The sequence below is a fragment of the Onychostoma macrolepis genome, chromosome 05 (assembly GCF_012432095.1).
Source record: "Onychostoma macrolepis isolate SWU-2019 chromosome 05, ASM1243209v1, whole genome shotgun sequence".
Taxonomy (NCBI): Eukaryota; Metazoa; Chordata; class Actinopteri; order Cypriniformes; family Cyprinidae; genus Onychostoma; species Onychostoma macrolepis.
In genome coordinates, this window is record NC_081159.1 from 4,848,809 (window position 1) to 4,873,816 (window position 25,008).

General features: G+C 38.4%; 1 protein-coding gene across 48 annotated transcripts in view; it reads right to left on the minus strand.

Moving 5' to 3' along the window:
* The window catches only part of camk2b1 (calcium/calmodulin-dependent protein kinase (CaM kinase) II beta 1), a 71,177-nt gene that overhangs the window by 5,600 nt on the left and 40,569 nt on the right, over positions 1 to 25,008 (minus strand). For 7 of the 48 annotated variants that reach the window (XM_058775323.1, XM_058775321.1, XM_058775333.1 and 4 more), the window contains 10 exons: positions 23,283 to 23,315; positions 19,524 to 19,592; positions 14,225 to 14,269; positions 11,296 to 11,344; positions 8,365 to 8,457; positions 5,136 to 5,276; positions 4,789 to 4,956; positions 1,639 to 1,714; positions 384 to 478; positions 61 to 295 (listed from right to left, as the gene is read on the minus strand). In XM_058775323.1, the coding sequence (XP_058631306.1) occupies positions 63 to 295; positions 384 to 478; positions 1,639 to 1,714; positions 4,789 to 4,956; positions 5,136 to 5,276; positions 8,365 to 8,457; positions 11,296 to 11,344; positions 14,225 to 14,269; positions 19,524 to 19,592; positions 23,283 to 23,315 (1,002 nt within the window). In that variant the 3' untranslated portion in view covers positions 61 to 62. The remainder of the gene's footprint in view (positions 1 to 60; positions 296 to 383; positions 479 to 1,638; positions 1,715 to 4,788; positions 4,957 to 5,135; positions 5,277 to 8,364; positions 8,458 to 11,295; positions 11,345 to 14,224; positions 14,270 to 19,523; positions 19,593 to 23,282; positions 23,316 to 25,008) is intronic. The other 41 variants (XM_058775353.1, XM_058775362.1, XM_058775361.1 and 38 more) reach the window with 16 other exon arrangements.

Sequence of the window (25,008 nt, forward strand, 5' to 3'; positions counted from 1 at the left end):
GTGAAATTGCAATCAACCACCCCTTTAAAGACTCTAGCGTTAAATAACGCTTCACTGTACCTTCACTGTAGAGGGGCGGCTGGAGCTCCCGAACAGTGGAAATGGACATTCTGCCATTTGGAGTCCCGACGATGCCACACTCTTGTCTCTTCTGATTGGCTGCTGCTTGGCCGGCCCTGCCCATCCACATATTGCGTGAGGCGGATGTAGGCGATGCAGGCAGCCTCCTCTCCAATCAGGTGCACGTGAGGGTTGAGGATGGTGGTGTGGATGGGCTTACTGTTCTTAGATAGCACTATGACAGAGTGAGAAATGGCCACACTTTAATAAGCAGACGTCATGACCGACAGGATAGATGTGAAGAGTAATCCAACTCAACTTACAATTCTCAAAGTAAAATCTGTGGAAGTCCATCCCCTCCACCAGGTTTCCCAAGGCCTCAGGTTCAAAGCAGGTGAGTCCAGGGTCGCAGATTTTACTGGAAAGTATTAAAGCCATTCTTTCAGTGCCGTCTCGTTTAAAGGGGTCATATGATGTTGCTAAAAAGAACATTATTTTGTGCATTTGGTGTACAATGTTTTTACGTGGTTCGAGGTTCAAAAAACATTATTTTCCACATACTGTACATTATTGTTGCTCCTCTATGCTCCGCCTTTCTGAAACGCGCCGATTTTTACAAAGCTCATCATTCTGAGAAGCGAGGTGTGCTCTGATTGGCCAGCTATCCAGTGCATTGTGATTAGCCGAATACCTCAAGCGTGTGACGGAAATGTTACGCCCCTTACCGTATTGTGATGCCGTGTCCCGGCGCAACCAGACTAAAACAATAAAACCCACTATAAACAAGGCATTTGTTGCATTTAGTGAGGACATAATTATTGATTATAATGACTCATACGGTCTTTTTACGCATTGCGCCGTGCAAACATAACACCATGTCTGCATTTGTGATCGTAGAAACACCAAACAAGCACTACTCTACACTGCTCAAAACTCGCGTTTGAATAGTCAGTAGCACATTCTTTAAATATCGAAACATACTTACAGGCTGTGAGTCAGAAGCACCAGACTGTCCTTGCGACGTGGGATTGCCCAACTTTATAGTGTTCACAGCCATTCATAGTGTTCACATCCCAGGTTCAAGAAACAGTCCTCCGTAAAATGTGCTGCACACACTCGAATATTTGCGTTGTACTGTTCTGGAACAGTGTTGTAAATATAACTTAACCACCGAATTGTAGTTGTGTACTCATTTGGAAGCCCAAACAAAGTACTTTCGCTTTCACAACAAGAAACAGTGTTTCCAGGACATGGCGACGGCGGCAACGATACTACAGCGCAAATAAAAGTTATGCCTTCTTTCATTGCGTATACATTTGGGCGGTGTTTTGCAAATCTTCCCACACCGTGACGTAGACATGTGGGGGTGTGTTTGAAGGAAGGCGTGGCAGAGTCTTAAATTCTATAAAGAATATCTCTTTGGGTTTGAGACTTTAATCTTTGTTACTTTATAGATCTTATATATGCACAAACAGCTTGTAACACTCCAAAAGACAAAGGAAAACATGAAATCGCATCATATGACCCCTTTAATATCAACTGTGGGCAAATAAAGTTAAAAATACACAAGTGACTTACGCATAGGCTTCAAAGTCGCCATTGTTGATGGCCTCAATAAGCTGCTCAGTGATTTTGATGATCTCCTGTTTGCGTGCTGTAGAAAGAGGAAGTGTTAACAGGAGCCTACTCATCTTGTACTAGTATGGGCAGGAGGAGCATTATGGGTAAGCATAGTCATCTCCTTTAAAAGACCGCAAAACATATTCCACAGGTTCACTATTTTATTCAGCAGTCTCATTTCTAATGTGTTAAACAAGACAGAAAAAAAAAACAGGTTGTCTGAACATCCACCCTAACAGATTTCAGCCACCTACTCTACCGTACATGCTCTCACACAGCATTTCCTTTCCAACTCTGTTAGTCACAGGACTCAAATACCACAGCTCAAATAACTGAAGGTTAAATTACAACTCAATCTCTACAGGCAACACAATGCAATAATTCTCTGTAAAACCAGGTGGTCCAATCACAAATGGTTTGTTTAGATTATTTAAATATGTAATAATTATTATGTTGGATTTAAGTATTTTACATAATTAAGAAGAAAAATGAATTGGCTGCTGAAAATTCAGCTTTGCCAATGCAGGAAAAATAACTTTTACTATGTATGTGTATATATATATATATATATATATATATATATATATATATATATATATATATATATATATATATATATATATATATATATATATATATATATATATATATATATATATATATAGTCAGGTCCATATATATTGGGACAGCGACACAATTCTAACATTTTTGGCTCTATACACCACCACAATGGATTTCAAATGAAACGATCAAGATGTGCTTTAACTGCAGACTGTCAGCATTAATTTGAGGGTATTTACATCCAAATCAGGTGAACGGTGTAGGAATTACAACAGTTTGCATATGTGCCTCCCACTTGTTAAGGGACAGAATAATAATCATAAATCAAACTTTCACTTTTTAATACTTGGTTGCAAATCCTTTGCAGTCAATTACAGCCTGAAGTCTGGAACGCATAGACATCACCAGACGCTGGGTTTCATCCCTGGTGATGCTCTGCCAGGCCTCTACTGCAACTGTCTTCAGTTCCTGCTTGTTCTTGGGGCATTTTCCCTTCAGTTTTGTCTTCAGCAAGTGAAATGCATGCTCAATCGGATTCAGGTCAGGTGATTGACTTGGCCATTGCATAACAGTCCACTTCTTTCCCTTCAAAAACTCTTTGGTTGCTTTTGCAGTATGCTTTGGGTCATTGTCCATCTGCAATGTGAAGCGCCGTCCAATGAGTTCTGAAGCATTTGGCTGAATATGAGCAGATAATATTGCCCGAAACACTTCAGAATTCATCCTGCTGCTTTTGTCAGCAGTCACATCATCAATAAATACAAGAGAACCAGTTCCACTGGCAGCTATACATGCCCATGCCATGACACTACCACCACCATGCTTCACTGATGAGGTGGTATGCTTAGGATCATGAGCAGTTCCTTTCCTTCTCCATACTCTTCTCTTCCCATCACTCTGGTACAAGTTGATCTTGGTCTCATCTGTCCATAGGATGTTGTTCGGCAAACTCTAATCTGGCCTTCCTGTTTTTGAGGCTCACCAATGGTTTACATCTTGTGGTGAACCCTCTGTATTCACTCTGGTGAAGTCTTCTCTTGATTGTTGACTTTGACACACATACACCTACCTCCTGGAGAGTGTTCTTGATCTGGCGAACTGTTGTGAAGGGTGTTTTCTTCACCAGGGAAAGAATTCTTCGGTCATCCACCACAGTTGTTTTCCGTGGTCTTCCGGGTCTTTTGGTGTTGCTGAGCTCACCGGTGCGTTCCTTTTTTTTTAAGAATGTTCCAAACAGTTGTTTTGGCCATGCCTAATGTTTTTGCTATCTCTCTGATGGGTTTGTTTTGTTTTTTCAGCCTAATGATGGCTTGCTTTAATGATAGTGTCAGCTCTTTGGATCTCATCTTGACAGTTGACAGCAACAGATTCCAAATGCAAACAGCACACTTGAAATGAACTCTGGACCTTTTATCTGCTCATTGTAATTGGGATAATGAGGGAATAACACACACCTGGCCATGGAACAGCTGAGAAGCCAATTGTCCCATTACTTTTGGTCCCTTAACAAGTGGGAGGCACATATGCAAACTGTTGTAATTCCTACACCGTTCACCTGATTTGGATGTAAATAAATACTCAAATTAAAGCTGACAGTCTGCAGTTAAAGCACATCTTGTTCGTTTCATTTGAAATCCATTGTGGTGGTGTATAGAGCCAAAAATGTTAGAATTGTGTCGATGTCCCAATATTTATGGACCTGACTGTATATATTTCTTCTTATTAAAGTTACAAAAGTGATTTAGTCAAGAGCAGTGAGAGATTTTCTCTCTTTTGTTGTTTGATTAACATAAATGACAGACATAAATGACAGGAATATTAGACTGCTGACACTTTAAGAGCTGCCGGATCCAATATAGTGTTGCACAGGTGTTTTCTTTCAGTTGTGTGTTTTGACTTAAAGCTTAAATTACTGTGGATGTGGATTACGAGGATGCATGCAAAGACAGGCATTTTGAAACATACAAATGTGTGTATGCATATAGTGAAATGAGTCCACTTTTTCACTGCTGATTGCATTTCAATGGCTTAAAATCACTTGTTTTTAACCCGCAATGCTTAAAACGTGTGCAAATGATACATTTTGTCACCACGTAACACAGCAAAGACACACGAGCATGTAATTGTGATTGAGACGATGGTCCGAAATCTCTACAGGTTGACAAAATTCTACCACTTAATCGTGTCTACCGGTATATCACCCATCCCTATTGGAAGCCATGAGAGATGTATACATATATACATTATTTTATTTTAACAAAGTCCTCACCTCAACAAGTGTGTGTGTGTGCTGTAAAAGCCTGAAATAACACTTGTGAGATACTCTCCCCTTCATAATACAAAAGTGGTCACAGATGATGCATTTGAGACACGACACATAATACTCCCAGGTGTACACAGCAATGTGATTAAATCACCCGAGAAATCCACACTGTATGCATGTTAGTCCAGTAGCATCACCGCTGCCTTTTTACTCTCCCAGGAAAATCAAAAACTCATGCTGCTGTGCCAGTAATGCCAGCACAGACACTGACACCACATACTCACAATGTGCTGACGGCAGGGGGCTGGAGGACGGTTGGGCAGGGGAAGGGGAGGGGTGTGATGGGGCAGATACTGGGGCAGTAAGGGGTCTGCTGGCTGCTGATGGCTCACTGTCTGTATGAGGGGCCGTAGGTCTGCGCACACTGCTCACTAGATCAGTCAAACGTGACACTGGATGCATAATTGACGAAAGGCAGATGACAGAAAAAAAAAAAAGATAGATAAACCACTAACTGCTAGGAGAAAACATGGCGAATCAAATATGCAGTGAGTGAGAAGTTTGTAATAAACACAGACTCAGCAACTTCTCCGGAATGACCTCTCTGCATACTGGTCCATCAGGGACTTACTCTGTGTGGGAATGCTGGGGGTCTGGGGAGTGGAGGGGGAAGAAACAACAGCTGGAGTGATAGTGCTTCCCCCCTCACCATCAGATGTGGGCACCGAGCCCCGACGTACCACACCCAATAGATCAGTGAACTTAGTGGCAGCTGTGGGCCCAGACAGGGCAGGACAGAAATAAGAGAGTGGAATTTGAGCTTAGAAAAGGAGCAGAACAGGAATAGCAGTGGCATTAAAGGAACAGTTAACTCAAAAATGGGAATTTCATCATTGTATAAAATACAATGATTTTTGGGCATCTGAGTAGAAGTAAGATTTATTAGTAAATAATTTCAGCCTTTTTACACAAAGCTACCATAAGAACATAGCAAATGATTATATGGACTTGTATGGTGTTTTTTTAAAATAAATAAACAAAATATACACTACTGTTCAAAAGTTAAAGGGTTAGTTCACAATTTAAATTCCATCATTAATTACTCTCTACTTGTGGGTTTGGAACGACATGAGGGTAATTAATGACTGAATTCACACTTTTGGGTGAACTTTCCCTTTAAAGGTTATTTGGAATAAACTGTTTTCTATTTTCTATTCATCAAAGAATCCAGAATAAGAAATGTTTCTTGAACACCAATTCAGATTATCAGAATGATCTCTAAAGGATCATGTAACGCTAAAGTAATGTTGAAAATACAGTTTTTCCATCTCAGGAATAAATTACATTTTGAAATATATTCAAATAGAAGTTATTTTAAATTGTAATGTTATTTCATAATATTACTTAATTTCTGAACTTCTGATTAAATAAAAGCCTCAGTGGGCATGAAATACTTTTTTTTTTTAAATCTTATTGACCCCAAAATATTAAACAATAATGTGTGTGTGTGTGTATATATATATACACACACACACACACACACACACACACACAGTGGGTATGGAAAGTATTCAGACCCCCTTAAATTTCTCACTCTTTGTTATATTGCAGCCATTTGCTAAAATCATTTAAGTTTATTTTTTTCCTGATTAATGTACATACAGCACCCCATATTGACAGAAAACACAGAATTGTTGACATTTTGCAGATTTATTAAAAAGAAAAACTGAAATATCACATGGTCCTAAGTATTCAGACCCTTTGCTCAGTATTTAGTAGAAGCACCCTTTTGATCTAATACAGCCATGAGTCTTTTGGGAAAGATGCAACAAGTTTTTCACACCTGGATTTGGGATCCTCTGCCATTCCTCCTTGCAGATCCTCTCCAGTTCTGTCAGGTTGGATGGTAAACGTTGGTGGACAGCCATTTTTAGGTCTCTCCAGAGATGCTCAATTGGGTTTAAGTCAGGGCTCTGGCTGGGCCATTCAAGAACAGTCACGGAGTTGTTGTGAAGCCACTCCTTCGTTATTTTAGCTGTGTGCTTAGGGTCATTGTCTTGTTGGAAGGTAAACCTTGGCCCAGTCTGAGGTCCTGAGCACTCTGGAGAAGGTTTTCGTCCAGGATATCCCTGTACTTGGCCGCATTCATCTTTCCCTCGATTGCAACCAGTCGTCCGGTCCCTGCAGCACACATACCGCTTAGAATTAAGGCCAAAAAGTTCTATCTTGGTCTCATCAGACCAAAGAATCTTATTCAGGTGTTTTTTAGCAAACTCCATGCGGGCTTTCATGTGTCTTGCACTGAGGAGAGGCTTCTGTCGGGCCACTCTGCCATAAAGCCCCGACTGGTGGAGGGCTGCAGTGATGGTTGACTTTCTACAACTTTCTCCCATCTCCCGACTGCATCTCTGGAGCTCAGCCACAGTGATCTTTGGGTTCTTCTTTACCTCTCTCACCAAGGCTCTTCTCCCCCGATAGCTCAGTTTGGCCGGACGGCCAGCTCTAGGAAGGGTTCTGGTCGTCCCAAACGTCTTCCATTTAAGGATTATGGAGGCCACTGTGCTCTTAGGAACCTTAAGCGCGGCAGAAATTTTTTTGTAACCTTGGCCAGATCTGTGCCTTGCCACAATTCTGTCTCTGAGCTCTTCAGGCAGTTCCTTTGACCTCATGATTCTCATTTGCTCTGACATGCACTGTGAGCTGTAAGGTCTTATATAGACAGGTGTGTGGCTTTCCTAATCAAGTCCAATCAGTATAATCAAACACAGCTGGACTCAAATGAAGGTGTAGAACCATCTCAAGGATGATCAGAAGAAATGGACAGCACCTGAGTTAAATATATGAGTGTCACAGCAAAGGGTCTGAATACTTAGGACCATGTGATATTTAAATTTTTCTTTTTTAATAAATCTGCAAAAATGTCAACAATTCTGTGTTTTTCTGTCAATATGGGGTGCTGTGTGTACATTAATGAGGGAATAAAAATGAACTTAAATGATTTTAGCAAATGGCTGCAATATAACAGAGTGAAAAATTTAAGGGTGTCTGAATACCCACTTTCTGTACCCACTGTGTGTGTATGTGTATGTGTATGTGTATATGTATATATATATATATATATATTTATTTATTTATTTATTTATAATACCCAATTTCTTTTACAGGGTGTGTTTATAACAATGATAAGCTTAAAACAAAAAAGCTTTTTGTGTGCGTTTTTTGTGCACAGATGACAACTTCGTCAAAAACAATTCCTGGATCCACGAAAACGACTGACAGTGTTGTATTATGCATGCAAGGCCAGTAGTTGGCAATATTACTTTTTAAAGGAACACTATTTAAACACGTACTACGCATGCCCATTACATCAAAAAATTTGATAATGATATTTGAGACTATAAGAGTTTCGTTGTCAAAAACTTGCACTTTGAAACTTGTCGTGTAAATGAATGGCCAAAAAACATTAGAAGTCTTCTGTTTTTAAGTTGAAAATGGCATCTTGTGTAAACACCCCCCTTAGAGGAAAAGAAACTCATACACGCTTGGAAGAACATGAAAGTAAGGTGAGTAAATGACAATTTTCATATTTTTTTGTTGAATTATCCATCTAAACAAATCCAGAAAAAACACTGGAAAATGGTTAAACATTTAGGACACAGAAAACAGCAAGATTAGATTTGATTAAAAACATTAAGGTATCCAATTACTAATGAGAACACAAATTACGACCACAATCTTCATTAATGCCTCTCGTTTAATGGCACAACTTTACTAATTTTAGTGCTGATCTGGATCACACACACATGCAAAAGGGGATTATGGGAAGGTGGATGAGGTCACGGCAGTCAGAGGGCACTTACTGAAGAGAGCGGGGGAGGGGCCTGGAGGTGTGTGGGCGGAGTCAGGCTGGGTGCTGGGGTTTGACTGAACTGAACTGTTATCTACAAGCTTTCCTGTGACACGCCCCCCAACATCGTACAGAGAGAGATGGGACACAGAAAGCATACTGATGTCAACAGGGTTTTTGCAGCCATTTTCAAGCCTAGAAAAGGCCGGAGGAGCGAGATGCCTTCATGTGAAGTGTGGTGGTTCCAGCTAAGTGTTACTGCAGTATACAAGACCGACGAGTTATATGAAATCCAAAAATTCTATTTTTAAATGAAAGATCCTTAATGGAATATGTCTCCCAAAACTGAAAATTCTATGCCAGTAGAGTAGGTCTGACTTCTAGAAGTTTGGTTACGAGACACTTGAGAATCAGAAATTTTCATTTTCAGATGAAGTATTCCTTTAAAATAAGACAAGTATATGAGAAGCAAAACTGGACACATTATAAAGACTTGCTTTCATAGAATCTATCTAGAATTAGTGCTGTCAAACGATTAATCGCATCCAAAATAAAGGTTTTTGTTTACATAATATGAGTACGTACTGTGTATATTTATTATGTATATATAAAATACAAACACATGCATGTATACATTTAAGAAAAAAATATATTTATTAAATATATTTATATATAATATAAATATAAAAATGTATATACGTGTAAATATTTTCAAAATATATACTGTGTGTGTGTGTGTGTGTATTTATTTATATATACATAAATATACACAGTACATACTCATATTATGTAAACAAAAACTTTTATTTTGGATACAGTTAATCGTTTGACAGCACAATCTAGAATATAACTATTTTTTGTCTTGTTCCACTGGCAGATTTTTTTTCATTAGTTTTGAGCATAAACATCTCTAAATGTTTTATTTCGTAAGTTCTACCAGCTATTTTCTGCAGCGCATGAAATCTGCTTGTATTACGATCAACAGGAATGAAGCAAAACAAAGACTGAGCAAAAGATGACAACCAAAACTTAATCAAACAGTACATTAAATATAATGAAACATAATACAATAAAACACAACAAAATTGAATTTTTTACTAAATCAAATAAATACTGGACTATTCAAACCAAGCAGGACCATAAAAATCATGCAAGCAGGTTGCAGAAATCAACGTGATTGATTCAAAATCACATTCAACGCTTGAAAATACTCATTTACAGTCCTGCCTCTATTCAAGTGCTTTACAGTGAAGCTAACATAGATGTTACAAAGGTAACTTCTCACAGCTGCGCCATAATTCATCACTCATCTATTGCAGCCAGATATGTAGAAGTAACACACACACACACCCTTCTCACCGTCTCTTTTGTGTGATCGCGAAAACAAGACATCACGCTCCTGTCATGCACGCTGTCTGCCCAGAAATTTGGCGGCAAGTTTTCTGCTCATACGCACACTCGCACACATGCTCTGAAATAGCCAGGGTCTCTGTTTCCCACTGAGCTTAATTATAGCACAAGGTGCCCTTGCCTTGTTCTGGGGCAGAGAGAGCTGACACAGACGCAGAAAGTAGGAGTGATACCAACCCAGAACAGAGTTTTGAGCCCAGAAGTGAGCATCGAACGAGCTCAGAGTAAAACTTCTCACTAAATTCCTCAGTTTAGTATTAATGGACCATGACGTGAATATAAAATATTTAGGCTTTTGTTTATTCTCTGCATACACTACCATTTAAAAAGTTTGAGGTTGCTATGTTTTTTGTTTTATTAAGAATTCTCTAATGCTCTCCAGGGCTGCATTTATTTGATCAAAAATACAGATAAACCAGTGTGAAATGTTATTATAATTTAAAAGAACTCTTTTCCATCTGAATACATTTTAAAATGTAATTTATTCTTATAATGGAAAAGCTGAATATTTAGCAGCCAATACGTCAGTCTTCAGTGTCACATGATCACATTCTAATCATTTCTGTTCAATTAAAAAATAAAAAATAAAAAAATCATTGAAAACAAATAGGCTGCTTAATATTTTTTGAGGATACTTTTTTCCGTTTTCTTTTTTTCTCTCCAATTTCTATAAAGTTTAAAAGAACAGCATTCATTTGAAATAGAAGGCTTTTGAAATACTGCAAATGTTATTACTGTCACTTTTGATCAATTTAATTCATCATTGCTGAATAAAAATTTATTTCCAAAAAAATAAAAAAAGGATTCCAAACTTTTAAATGGTAGTGTAAATCGGATTTGATTTTCAAATATGAACTTTAGGACTGACGGTTTGCTCTGTAACTATGTCAAATCTGATTTTGACAGTGTAGTCAACATCTCTCATCTAGTATTGCTTGCCATAAAAAAAAGACTTAAAGTGATAGTACACCCAAATATGAAGACTCTTTCATTTGCTCGCCCTTGTGTCATGTCAAACTTGTATTTTACTTCTTCTGTATAACACAAAAGAAGATATCACAAGAATATTCTGAAGAGTTTTTTTGTCAGTCGATGGGGTTCAGTGTTGTTTTGGATCCCACTGACCTTCACTGAAAAAAACAGTTAAAACATTCTTTAAAATCTCTTCTTTTGTGTTTTGGAGAAGAAAGTAAGTCATACAGTAATGGAACAACACAAAGATGAGTAAATAACTATTCATTTTTATTATTTAATACAGAATTTCCATTTTTGGGTGAACAATCCCTTTCAAATCAGCCCAATGTGAAAAGACATACTGTAAGAGAGCAGATGTCACTGTAGAAAGATGATAGCCTGACTGTACAGAACAAAAATCTGATTTTAACTGGATTTCAAACTACATGCAGTATTATATGATCTTTGCTATTCAGATTACAAACGATTTTTGGAGCCTGTCTGAACAAAACCCGGGAAATCTTTGCTGAAAAGCTGCGGTGTGTGCTGTTCCATACAAAAGCTGAGAGTTAAGTCTTACCTTTCATTTCCTCGTCCTCCACGGTGGCATTACTGCTGTCCGACGACTCCTGTGATATTCAGACACAGAGCGCCAATTAGTTAGACAATATATTAACATTTTTCTGAAAGAATTATACCAGCTAGTGCCAAAGTCCTCTCTCTCATTGTCATACACACACCATAAATGAACATGTAAACAGCAGAACTCTGGGGAATCACACGCACAATTAACCGTTCAATGATGCATGGCCATGTCAGCACGACTGTTAGAAGAGGCTTGTTATGTTTGTTACAATCCCACTCACATAAATAATGATATTAAACACAGGCCACACCTCCACCAGGAATGAACGTTATGAACTCAATACTCTTTCCTAATTTCACAATATCCTGTGCTGAAATCTGAAAGATGAGTACAAGAATACTGCAAATGCTTCCAAGGTCAGCATGGTAGAGTAACTCTTATATTACTTTCAGCATGGAGAGTAATATAAAACAACATTCTTGGCCTGCAGCGGTCTTCTTTGGTGCATACTGGATGCACATTTATTTTGCATCATGTGAATTCATGTTCAATTTCTTAGATGTGATTTGATGGGTATTACTAAGCAGCCTCAGAACTTCTGACTGAAAAGAAAAGCAAAATGTGGATTTGAAAACTGAAGTTGTGTCCAATCGAACTATGGAAGATATTCTGGCATTAGAAACAAATCTAATTCTGGCATTAGATCAAATTCTAATCCTAATCTTCAAAAAACTTGAACAAAATAAATATATATTATATATTTATAAAGAAAGAAAATTAAAAGTAAACAAGCATTACACACTAACTTGCAGTGAGGATAAATCATTGTTGTTACTGTTAGCAAACTTTTTTTTTTCTAACAAACTATTATTTTTACTTAAAATAATTTTTGGTAAAATTAAATACAAAACATACAAAAATCTGAAATTTTGTCATTGCAGCTAACTTTACTAAACTCTAAAATAAAAATAACAGAGCTATTTAAAAATATATCTATATATATATTTTTTTTTGAAAAATACTTTTATTTCAGTAATTTGTTTTAGTTATTTCAGTACATAGATTAGTTATACTAATTGAAGTGTAAGGACTTAAAAAGTTCGTTTAATATAATTAAATTTTTAATGGTTTTGGTTTGCTATAATAACTTAAACATAAGTTTAAAAAAATGACTATGTCCACCTGTATGATAAATAATTTTGATGCTGTGTTGGGTCACCACTTGATGTCTAATTTAAAGCAGAGTCCTGATACAAAACCATTGCAATCAAATTCTTACTAAAATTTTTAACAAATATTTTGGATTTTTAAATTAGCCATGGCGTATTGAGAAAACAGTCAAAGCTGAAAGGGTCTGCAACGACACCTTGTAGCTGTATTTACACACCGCAGCACTTCCTCTTGTACCTTATTACTCAATTGAATTCATCAACAGGAATTGATGAGAATCTCAATAGGAAATGATGAGGAGGAGGAGGAGGGCATGGTCACCTGAGAAACGGGACCGTGCACCTGTCACAGTGTAACCGTAGCGATCACCAAGGACACCAGCTCCTGCTGTAAATAGGCCATCAGTATGTGGGGCGATATTATTAGGTGCTCCTGAAAAGGCTTTTGTTCTCTCATTCCATCATCTACGCTGCGCTACAGACCTTTTTACACCTGTACAAAGAAAGTGTCAAACGTGGCGAAATGGACAGCTTCCCACACAAGGCCCTAATAGCTCATTTTCAAGGGGGAGATTAAGCCCAATTCAGAATTCACACAGAACAGCAACCGCTGGCAGAACAACTCGGCCCAGATCTACACTTCACTACTGCCGCCTGGGAGAATCGACGTGTGATGCGTGACATTGTGGCCCTGTTTGCTCCTGCATCCACTTGCCTCTCTCCGTTTCTTCAGTAACGGGACAAATTCAATATACAGCAGCAAAACATTTTCTTTGCTTTCGAAACACATGCACTAATCTTTAACATTTGCATTGTGCTGACAGATAGTTAAATTGATGGTTCTGTGCCTATAAATTCAAGTATTTTAATGAAGTCATTGTTACTCTTCTCAGCACAAATGAGCCACTTTTCAGTTTTGTTTTATTTGAAAGTTGCTTGCATATAAAATGGCGTACTGTAATCAGCAGGCACAATCCCTAGTAAATTTACAGACAACTCAGTTTAAAAATATTAATTAATTTAAATAATATAAAAACAACAATGCAACTATATATAAGATATTTGTAAGATTAAAAAATTCAATTTCAAATAAATATCTGCATTTAAATGTATTCCATTTAATTTCTGTTCTATGTTTTATTTTTAAAGATGAATTGTGTAATTTCTCTTCCATTAGATGTACAAAATGCAATTTTAAAAAATAATGACCGTGTCAGAAGTCATTTTTTAATGTCGAGGGAGCTTGTTTCGCAAGTGGCACTTTCAACGACCACCACAAGAGGTCTCTCTGTCACAGTCAGAAGCAGAGAGACCCGAGACAGCAGGTTTAATATTCTTATCATGACACAGATTTCCAACTGTTGCTCTTCAGCCTCATACTGCAAACATCTGATGTGTCAAGAGTCAATTCCCATCATCAAAATCATTCATAAACAGCACAATTACAATTTCTCTCGAAACAATCAGAAAGGAGCTGCACACAAAAAAGTCAATACTTCAACACAAAATGCGTTTCATTAGAATACTCGTTTGCATGTTATGTTTAGGCACAATTTATTAATAGTCATGAGTTATTGAACCAGTTTCAAAGAGAACGAGTGCAAGTACACATTAAACGTCAAAAGGATCACGCATGCAGCCAACAGGCATGATGTCATAGTCTGTAGTCACATTAGCAGAAATGCATTGTGGGGATGCAGATCAAACAGAGGACGGATGGTGGGAAGGAAAGAAGTGTGGTGGTGGTGGGGTACCTTAATCCCATCCACTGCATTATGGATGACAGTGGTCTGTGCCTCCTACAGAGCGACAGGGGAGGAGGGGGTGGAAAAACATGAGGAGAAAAAAGAACGAGAGAGGGAGAGAGGGAGAGTGTGTGGGTGGATGGGTGTTTGTGATTGCCAACCCAGTAAAAATGAACAAACAAAACATGCACAAAAACCACCAGAGGTTCAACAGCGGAGAGATTCATAAAACAAATGATTGCACGCTAGGCTCTAATATTTCAAAACCACCGACTACGACCGCACAGCAGTGTATCGCTGAAAATGAAATGGTGAGATTTCGGAGGACGCTGTCGCAGCTGCTAAACAAACATGTTTATTTTATGCCGTCTCCTTTGCGTACATGTCAACCCCGGAAACCTGCTAGCTAGACGCACATCAGAGCGCATAAATCTGTAATGCCCACTTCTCTCTTGCAGGAAGTAACATTCCCTCACTGGCCAATCAGCAGCCTGTGCTCCCCATCATTATGGGGTATTCGTCGCCATGACAACAGTTGCCCCGTGCAACAGGCAGCAGTCGCATACTAAGGCTACTCAGAGTCTTTAAGAAGCTGGAAATGCTGACAAACAATTCATTGTTAAAGGGATAGTTCAGCCAAAAATTGTCATCATTTATTCACTCTCACATTGTTCCAAACCTGTATGAATTTCTTTCTTCTGTTCAACACAAAAGATGATATTCTGGATGAATGTTGGTAAGCAAACAGTTTTTCAGGTTTAACTAGACGCTGCATTTTCAAAAGTATGTGAAAAATTTAAATCTCGCTGCATAGAATCTTTAAAATATGTCCGAGAGTTTTCTGTTATTGTGGCAACATTTCCACGCCCCGAAACATGATGCGTCACAAAACGAAACGTGATTGGTTGCTTTACCTGTCAGTCATATGGCCTTGGCCATTCAAAGCGCCTGAAGTTCCCAGACCTTCAGCCGTCAGTCTGAAGGTCTGGCTATGCGAGACTACCAAACAGTTGACAGTAGCCATTGACTTCCATAGTATAGGGGAAAAAAACTAAAAAAAAAAAAACTATGGAAGTCCATGGCTATCATCAACAGAAAATACCTTCTCGTGTTCAACAGAAGAAATATATTCATATAGATTTGGAAAAACTTGAGGGTGAATAAATAATGACAGAATTTTCATTTTTGGATAAACTATAGGCCCTACCTTTATAAATTAATTTTTATTGTCACATAGCTATATACAGTGCCTTGCAAAAGTATTCGTACCCCTTCATTTTTTTTTTTTTTTTCACATTTTGTTATGTTGCTGCCTTATATTAAACGGTTTTAAATTACTTTTTTTCTCACATCAATCTACACTCCATACACCATACTGACAAAGCAAAAACAGAATTGTCAACTGTAAGTTAATTTTTTTTCTTTTTTAAACTGAAATAAGTACATTGCATAAGTATTCATACCCTGAACTAAATATTTAGCTGAAGCACCTTTACAGTCTCGAGTCTTTTTTTTTTTGTTTGATGTGACAAGCTTTGCACATCATCATTTGGCAATTATCTGCCATTCTTCTCCTCGCCTCTTCACCTCTCATTTGTCAGGTTGGATGGGGCAGACACAGATTTCCAGCTTTCTCCAGAAATATTTGATTGGGTTCAAGCCCAGTCGGTGGCCGCGCCACTCAAGGACATTCATAGAGTTGTCTATAAGCCACTCTTGCTGTGCTTAGGGTCATTGTCCTGTTGGAAGGTGAACCTTCTGCCCAGTCTGAGGTTCTGAATGCTCTGGACTGGGTTTTCATTAAGGCTATCTCAATATTTTGGTGCATTGAGCTTTTCTTCCACTCCGATGGGTACCTCAGTCCCTGCCACTGAAAAACGCTACCAGCACACTTTACTTTTGGGATGGTACTCTGCAGGTGATGAGCAGAGCAGGTTTCCTTCAAACATGATGCTTAGAATTAAGGGGTTCATCAGACCAGAGAATCTTGTTTCTCAGAGTCTGAGGGTCCTTTAGTTGCTTTTTTGTAAATTCCAAGTGTGTTTTCATGTGTCTTAACTGAAGAGAGGACTGAGTTTGGCCACACCGCCATAAAGCCCAGATCGGTAGAGTGTTGCAGTGATGTTTGTCCTTCTGTAGGTTTCTCTCATCTGCATATATGATCATGGAGCTCAATTAGAGTGACCATCATGTTCTTGGTCACCAGCCTAACCAAAGTCCTTCTCCATCAGTTGCTCAGTTTGGCCAGGAGTCCAGCTCTAGGCAGAGTCCTGGTTGTTTCAAACTTCTTCCATTAAGGGTAACAGAGACTACATGCTTCTGTGAAACTCCAATGAAGCTGAATTTTTTCTGAACTTTTCCTCAGATCTGTGGCTTGACGCAAAACTGTTTCTGAGCTCTACAGGCAGTTCTTTGGACTTCAGGGATTGGTTTTTGCTCTGATATGCATTATCAGCTGTTAGACCTTTTATTAAGACGTGTGTGTCTTTCCGATTTATACCCATTCAATTGAATTTGCCACAGGTTAACTTCACTTGAAGTGTAGTAACATATATAAGCAACATGAATGCTCCTGAGCTAAATTTCAACTGTCCCAGATAAGGGTATGAATACTTATGCAATGGAATCATTTTAGTTTTTTATTTTTAATAAATGTGCAAACCTGTTTTTTGCTTTACAATCATGGTGTATGGAGTGTAGATTGATGTGGGGAGAAAAAAAAAAGTAGTAATTTAAAGCAGTTTAACATAAGGCAGCAACAAAATGTGAAAAAAAATGAAGGGGTATGAATACTTTCGGAAGGCACTGTGTGTGTGTGTGTATATACATACACATATATAGCAAATATTAAAACATTTTAGTAAAATATTCAAAATGTAGAAAATGAAAGTGGATAAATATTGTTGTATACTACCATGCATAAACTTTTTTTCTTTTTTAATTTTCTACATACAATATTTTAAGTATCCTTGGCTGTTTGGTTAAAATAATGTTTCCTCTTATTGGGAATAAAAAAAAGAGAAGGCAAATCAAATTTTACATTTATTTAATTTTAACAATTATATATGGAGATATACATCAAATAATGTATATCAAATAATGGAGATATACATCAAATAATGTACAAAATAAAAATATCATCCAGTCCTACATAACCGTACAGTTGATAGTAAAGCTGGAAGGGAAGCCATGAAACAAAGCACTAAGGCTAGAGTCTTTACTGACCATAAACACCTCCTCACTTCACTTCAAGGTTGAGTAACTATATCTGCACCATAAAACGCACCATGCACACACACACACACACACACACACACACACACACACACACACGCACGCACGCACGCACACACACGAGCAGCACACGAGCAGCACACGAGCAGCACACAAACTCCACAGTGGCAGCATTAAAGGGCAACTATGAGAGATCCTAAAATATTTTGATGTATCGGGCCACGTGTTGCAATAGCTGTATGTGTTGAAACGCATGTCATGTTTCCATTAGGAGCTTCCTCCCTTAATGCTAGGAGTTCACTCTAAAACCTCTTCACGGAGCTTTTACAGACCACAGAAATCTACAAAACTCCCCTCAGAACACAGACTATCCATCTATATCCCTCAAGCATGTCATTAAACAATCACATCACCCATGTACCCACTACCCTGGCATAATGACATTTATTAAATTCCCTGCCAACTCCAAGCAATAAACAACCTTCATCATCCACCGGATCAAAGCAGACACTGAAAGGCAAACTGGCATTATGCAATCAAATAAACAACTCCATAAATGTGTGACTAGAGTGTATAGTAATATATCAGAATGTCAGAGAGCAACTGAATAAACAGTTGAATAAACAGAGCTGAACTGGGTCCATGAGACAGAGCAGTAAATCATAAGGCTTAATTCAAAAAACAGTTGTGCCACTTTAAGACTGGGTCATTTACAAAACCTTGTTCAAAACTACCTACTTTGGAAAAGTGCTGTGCCTTTAAATTTAAATAATATTTTCCTTCTCAGAACAAACACTTCTTTTCACTTGGTGCATTTAGCATTGCATACAACAGAGTTTTATATAAGAGATGCTTGCAAATAAAATAAACAGTGTATTCATAATGTCTGAAAACAGCAGGCACAATTCCTAGATAATACACAGATCTCAAGTATAAAATAATTAGTACATATTTATACACACACATATATATTTGACAGCAAGATTATTTTAAATAAATTGATCGCATTAATCAAAAATGACATTTAGAATGTTAACAAAAAAAATTATCTATTGTAAATAAATACTGTTCATCAAACTTTCTGAGATGTGTGCACACACACACACACACACACACACACACTAATAACACACCTGCACTGCTCAGGGCTGTAAACATTCAACTCAACTGACAACTACAGTATACTAGACCCAGTGGATTTATGGATTTAAGCAAGAAACACCATTAAGGATCTCAGTGAACCAAACAGCCTCTTCTCAGCACTGCAGCCAAGAAACTGTAAAAACAGTTTAAGGGCTGATTCTAAGAGCTCCAGGAGGAGTTTCTATCCCCAAACCAATCCAGATCTTAATGATGTTGCTGCAGACGCCCTGAACACTGCTCACTGAATATACTGAAATATAACAGCCCCAAAAGTATCTGGTCACTTTAGACGCATTTACAAATGCAAAAATGTCATTGCATTAGGTAACTAACCATTATACCAAGTGTCCTGTGTTTCAGAAAATATATCAAAAGCGCTTCTTGTTAGGTTTCAAATTGACATACTGTTAAAAATGAATGCATATGGCCACTTTGTGGTTCGCAAACCATAGTGGAACATGTTCATCATTAATATGATGAACTGTACATGTGGTTACTCTTTTAAGACACCTTTGAGAACTTGAGAAATAGAGAACTTCTTACATACACAAAAATCACCAGTTGGTTAAAAGTAATAGCGAAAATGGCTGCATGAAAGTTAGTCCTTAATATCAAATGCCATTGGTTTGATAACTAACTCATTGAACTTCATACATTTTAGGGCAGCTACAGTACACAAATATACTTATCTATATACAGTTCATCCATTTTATTCTCTGCTCTAAACACCAGATATTTGCATTTCATGTTTTCATTATAATATACATAATGTTTATATTATTTCATTTTAATTGCACATTTTTTTCACAAGGTTTGCACTCATATGCAATAAATAAGTTGGCAAAACAGCTCAAAAGAAAACAGACTGCAAGTACAGAAGGGAAAAAAAGGATGGAGTGGAAGAAAAGAAAAGGATTAGAGAGGTAAATACCAGTGCAGGAGAGGGGAGGTTTCCCTTGGGACTGGTGACTATGCTGTTTTTGGTGCTGTTTGTCTGGGGCTGTGCAGGGAAACACAACATACATTCGGTTAAGAAAGGTTCAGGTTAAGAAGGAACGAGGGAGAGATCGGCATGCACATGCACACAATCACACTCACAAAAAACACATGCAGTAGGGTACAGTCATTATCTGTTTTAAGGTAACTGACTGTTGTAGTGCCAACTACCTATTTACATGAAAACAACATTATTCATTTTGACACAATGTTCTCTAGCAGCGAGAGGGACAGGAGGGTCATTATTAAAGTCCATAAAATGCTTTTCGCCAATTAGGCTTCCTAAACTAATCCATTATACCAATTAGCCACATTACATGCAGAGGCGGATTAGCTATGGGTGTTTATTTGTACTCAGGGTCCCTCAGGCCTCACGTCTATGAGCTTGCGGTGATATCGAGGTAGCTAACGGTCCGTTTCCCCTCGTACGGCTCAGGCACTCGCATATGTCTACGTGGAGGAGGCACGGTCAAGGGAGATGAATGAACAGCAGATCACGACTACTGGATTCTCACAAACATGAAATAAACCCACTTACACGAGCACAAACACATCATGAAATGACTTTGGCACTATGGGCACACATTCAAACACATATTGTTCCTGACTGGACCTTAACAATTAACAATTCCCAAAAACTTAACGCAGATGGTCATGGATCTCTATGGAAGTCCAACTTTATCCAAGTATACAGGGATATTGTCAGGAAAGACAACCAGCAATGCTATCCTCTTATGGGAACCATAAGAAAAAAATTCTGAGCACAAAGAATATAAGCGTCAATCCTGCAAAGGAAGCAAGTAGATTTGGTGCAGTCAGAACCCTGGGATGTGCATAAATGGGAAATATTGGGAATTATTCTGTGCGTCTTTTCCATTGCCTACCTGTGTATGAGCAGAAAGAACTCTCCTAAACCTGCTTTAGAAAGCTTCTGGAGTGGTCAGTATCAACCAAAATACATCTGATTATCAACATGCACAATGAGACCCAGGAGGTCTGTGGTGTTAATGGGAGCTGGTCCAAATGATTCAAACAAGGTAAAGAAGAGCAAGTAGGAAGAACCCAGTGTTTGTCAGAAAACACTAAAGAAATCAGGACACATTTACTGGTTCCAAGTGTTCTCACAAAACCAGATCTTTGACTGAGCTCCAAAAAGTCTAGTCCACGGTGTGTTCTGGCCAAGAACTGCCCACTTAGACATTCAGATATAGTCTTAGTCTTAAAGGGGTCATATGATGCTGCTAAAAAGAACATTATTTTGTGCATTTGGTGTAATGCAATGTGTTTACGTGGTTCAAGGTTAAAAAAAACACATTATTTTCCACATACTGTACATTATTGTTGCTCCTCTATGCTCCGCCTTTCTGAAACGTGCTGATTTTTACAAATCTCATCGTTCTGAGAAGCGAGGTGTGCTCTGATAGACCAGCTATCCAGTGCATTGTGATTAGCCGAATACCTCAAGCGTGTGACGGAAATGTTACGCCCCTTACCGTATTGTGATGCCGTGTCCCGGCGCAACGAGACTAAAGCAATAAAACCCACTATAAACTAGGCATTTGTTGCATTCAGTGAGGACATAATTACTGATTATAATGACTCATACGGTCTTTTTACGCATTGCACCGCGCAAACATAACACCATGTCTGCATTTGTGATCGTAGAAACACCAAACAAGCACTACTCTACACTGCTCAAAACTCGCATTTGAATATTCAGTAGCACATTCTTTAAATATCGAAACGTAATTACAGGCTGTGAGTCAGAAGCACCAGACTGTCCTTGCAATGTTGGAATTGCCCCAGTTTATAGTGTTCACATTGTAGGCTAACGTTATTCTCTCCCAGGTTCAGGGAGAGTCCTCCGTAAAATGCGCTGCACACACTTGAATATTTGCGTTGTACTGTTCTGGAACGGTGTTGTAAATATAACTTAACCACTGATTTTTAGTTGTGTACTCATTTGGAAGGTCAAACAGAGTACTTTCGCTTTCACAACGAAACACACAGCGTCTTCACGACATGGTGGCGGCAACAACAATACTACAGCGAGAATAAAAGTTACGCCTTCTTTCATTGCGTATACGTTTGGGCGGTGTTATGCAAATCTTCCCACACCGTGACGTAGACATGTGGGGGCGTTTTTGAACGAGCTGTTTTAGGAAGGCATGGCAGAGTCTTAACTTGAATAAAGAACATCTCTTTGGGTTTGAGACTTTAATCTTTGCAACTTTACAGATCTTATATATACACAAACAGCTTGTAACACTCCAAAGACAAAAGGAAAACATGAAATCACATCATATGACCCCTTTAAGGCCCGTTCACACCAAGCACGATAACTATAAAGATAAAGATAAAAAAATAACGATATTAGCATCCACATCGGCGAACGATATCGTCTGTGTATTCTAAGTGCACGCTTGTCTGCAGCTTTAAATTCTTGAGCTCGTTACAGCAGGATGATTCTGATTCTAATTGGCTGTCTATGTTTGAATCATTCATCAGCTGGAAAAAAAATCGTTCTGGAAGCGATTCCAACGATATTGTTTCTCTGTGCCTTTATCGTTATAGCTGTGGTGTGGACTCTGCTATTCTTTAATATTGAGAACGATTTTTAGAACTATATCTGTATCGTTATCTTTAAAGTTATCGTGCTAGGTGTGAACGGGCCTTTAGTCCTGTGTCAAATGTACATTTTTGTTATTATATTTAGCCAACCTTGTCCTGTTTTTTACTCAAATTTTAGTTGACTAATTGTCTAAGCATTTTAGTCTAGTTTCAGCCAATGAAATCGTCACATTTTTGTCATGCTCTATAATAGTTAAACTGCTAAACATTATTTTTGCTCAAAATTGAAATCTACATATTTATATTTAATTATGATATACATATTTAAAACTTTATAAACCGTAATCTCTAGCTTCCGCTAACTGTCTTTCACAAGGGAGTGGTGTATCTGTAAAAATGGATACATATGGATATCCATAAATATGGGTACTTTTCTTACAAAAATGCATCAATTCGCATCAGGAGGTCTTTATTAACCCCCCAGAGCCATGTGGAGCACTTTTTATGATAGATGAACGCACATTATTGGACTTCTATTGGACTATTGAATCTCGACACCCATTCACTGCCATTATAAAGCTTGTAAGAGGCAGGACATTTTTTAATATAACTCTGATTGTATTCGTCTATAAGAAGAAAGTCATATACACCTAGGATGGCTTGAGGGCGAGTAAGTCATGGGGTACTTTTTATTTTTTGGTGAACTGTTCCTTTAACTATATAGTTTTAGTACTTGTTCTAATTCTATGAGTGTTATCTTCCATAAGTGTGGAAACTAACATAGGTACCATTATAATTCTTGATGTGAAAAGGCCTCTACTGTGGAAAAACTAGGCTAAAGTCAGCCAATCAGACAATATGAATCAGGTGCTCAGTGGATAGAGTGTGGGTGGCCTGTGAGACTAAGATCCAAGATTAGTTGACCAGTAAAAAACACACAATTTTATTTATTTAAACAGAACCCGAGTATGTTTAATAATGGCCATCAATTCATTAGGTCCCACAGAAATGCAGGAATTACGACTTTAGAGGAAAGTGTCGCACAATAGCTGATAAAGTAGGTGGAGGTACAAGAAGAGGAAGATGAAAAAAACAGAAGGGTTTAATGAAACAAGATTCTCACCATGTACTGAATGGTAGAGCTGGACTTCCGCTTCTACAGAGAGAATGAAAAGGAGACAAGTGAGAAAAATGGAGAAACCTGTGAGACGAATATATATATATATATATATATATGTATGTGTGTGTGTGTGTGTGTGTGTGTGTGTGTGTGTGTGTGTGTGTGTGTGTGTAGCTGTTGGTTTGTTTGACAACCATGTTCATTTGGGACAAAGAGAAAAGAGCTGGGAGGCAATCTCAAATGCAGCATAGCTGTGTGTGTGTATCAGTCAAAGAAAATGACTGGAAGAATAATTTTAGGATGCATGTGAAGGTTTGGGTTCAGAGCAAGGCAACTTGAAAGTTCTTCTGCACAAGAGGAAATTTGAAGGAAGAGAAAAAAGGGTAGTGGGTCAGGTGAAGGAGCAATACAAGTGGAAAAAGGAAAGAGAAACATGCTACTAGCAGAAGAATAGTTAAAGTGCACCTGACGAATGATCAGTGTAAGCAAAGTTACCTGATCCGGGGTCAGCTGTTCGTGACACATGACAGTTACCGTTCAGAAACAATCTGGCCCTGAACCTGGAGCAGGGAAAACAACGCAGGAGCTACACAAAGTGTGAATGATGTGCAAGGACAGGCAGGGATGCTGAGAGAGGAAGCAAGTACAGTCTGTGCGGTTCAGTGATATTTTTTGTCCTAAAAAAAAAGGGCAGCCAAGAACGAGTTATATTAAGCACAGAATGTTCTCAGAAGCGCTTTGGTTCAAAACGCAGCAGCACAACTTCCAATTGCTGCAACTGCCGTATTAAAAAATAAAAACGCCTCCAATTCTAAAGCAGAATTACATAACCAGCGGTCGTGCAAAGATTTAAACACAAAGTAAGGAAGTCAGCTTCGGTTAATTTGAGAAATAGTGACAGAGACTAAATAAAGAGCAGATCAGTTGGAACTTTGAAGACGGAGCATAAAGGTGAAGGAAGGAGAGAGAGAGAACAAAGTAATCGTGAAAAGGACAGAAGAAATGTTTTAAAATGGCTGGAGAGGACGTGGGGGAGCCTGTTGCTAGGAGATGAGAGGAGTGCTGTGCTGCTATTTTCGTCTCAGAGTTTCCAGGGTTTCAGACTCACGGCTATTCTTGGAACCAGAGTCACATTCCCCGCTGAACTATTTCTCCGCTCAAACACACTCACACACAAACATACATACACATGAAGATAGCAGGTGTGAGTCACAGAGGTGGGTTGTGGAGTGACGACAAAGTAGAAACAGGTAGGAATGTGTCTGAGTGTGTGTCTGTGAACTAAGTGCAGTTCATCTCTAAAAATCGTTCCGTTTCGTGAATCAAATTACTCTGGCTCTTGTGGAAGATTCCATAGATTCCTCAATGGCATCACAGCCGTCGTCGTTATATCATTCTCTTAAACATCTTCCACATGCCCACAGGCGCTGACGGAAATAAAACCTTCATTTCGTCTCATCTTTCAGTGCTATCACTGGCTCTGTGACCGGATAGAGCTTGTTACGGTGTTTGGTAACACCTTATATTTCCACGCTCTTATGTATGCTAGAGAGCCCGGCAAATTCACTGAAATACTCACCACGAGGTTCACTGCGTAATCCACACTCTATTTTTACTTTTTGTGCTAATGTGTGATGGATTTAAATACGGGGAAATGTGTTAAAGGTTTTATTGGTAGCTAAATAACCATATATTCACTGAAATGCTCACGTGGGGTATATACTTTTAC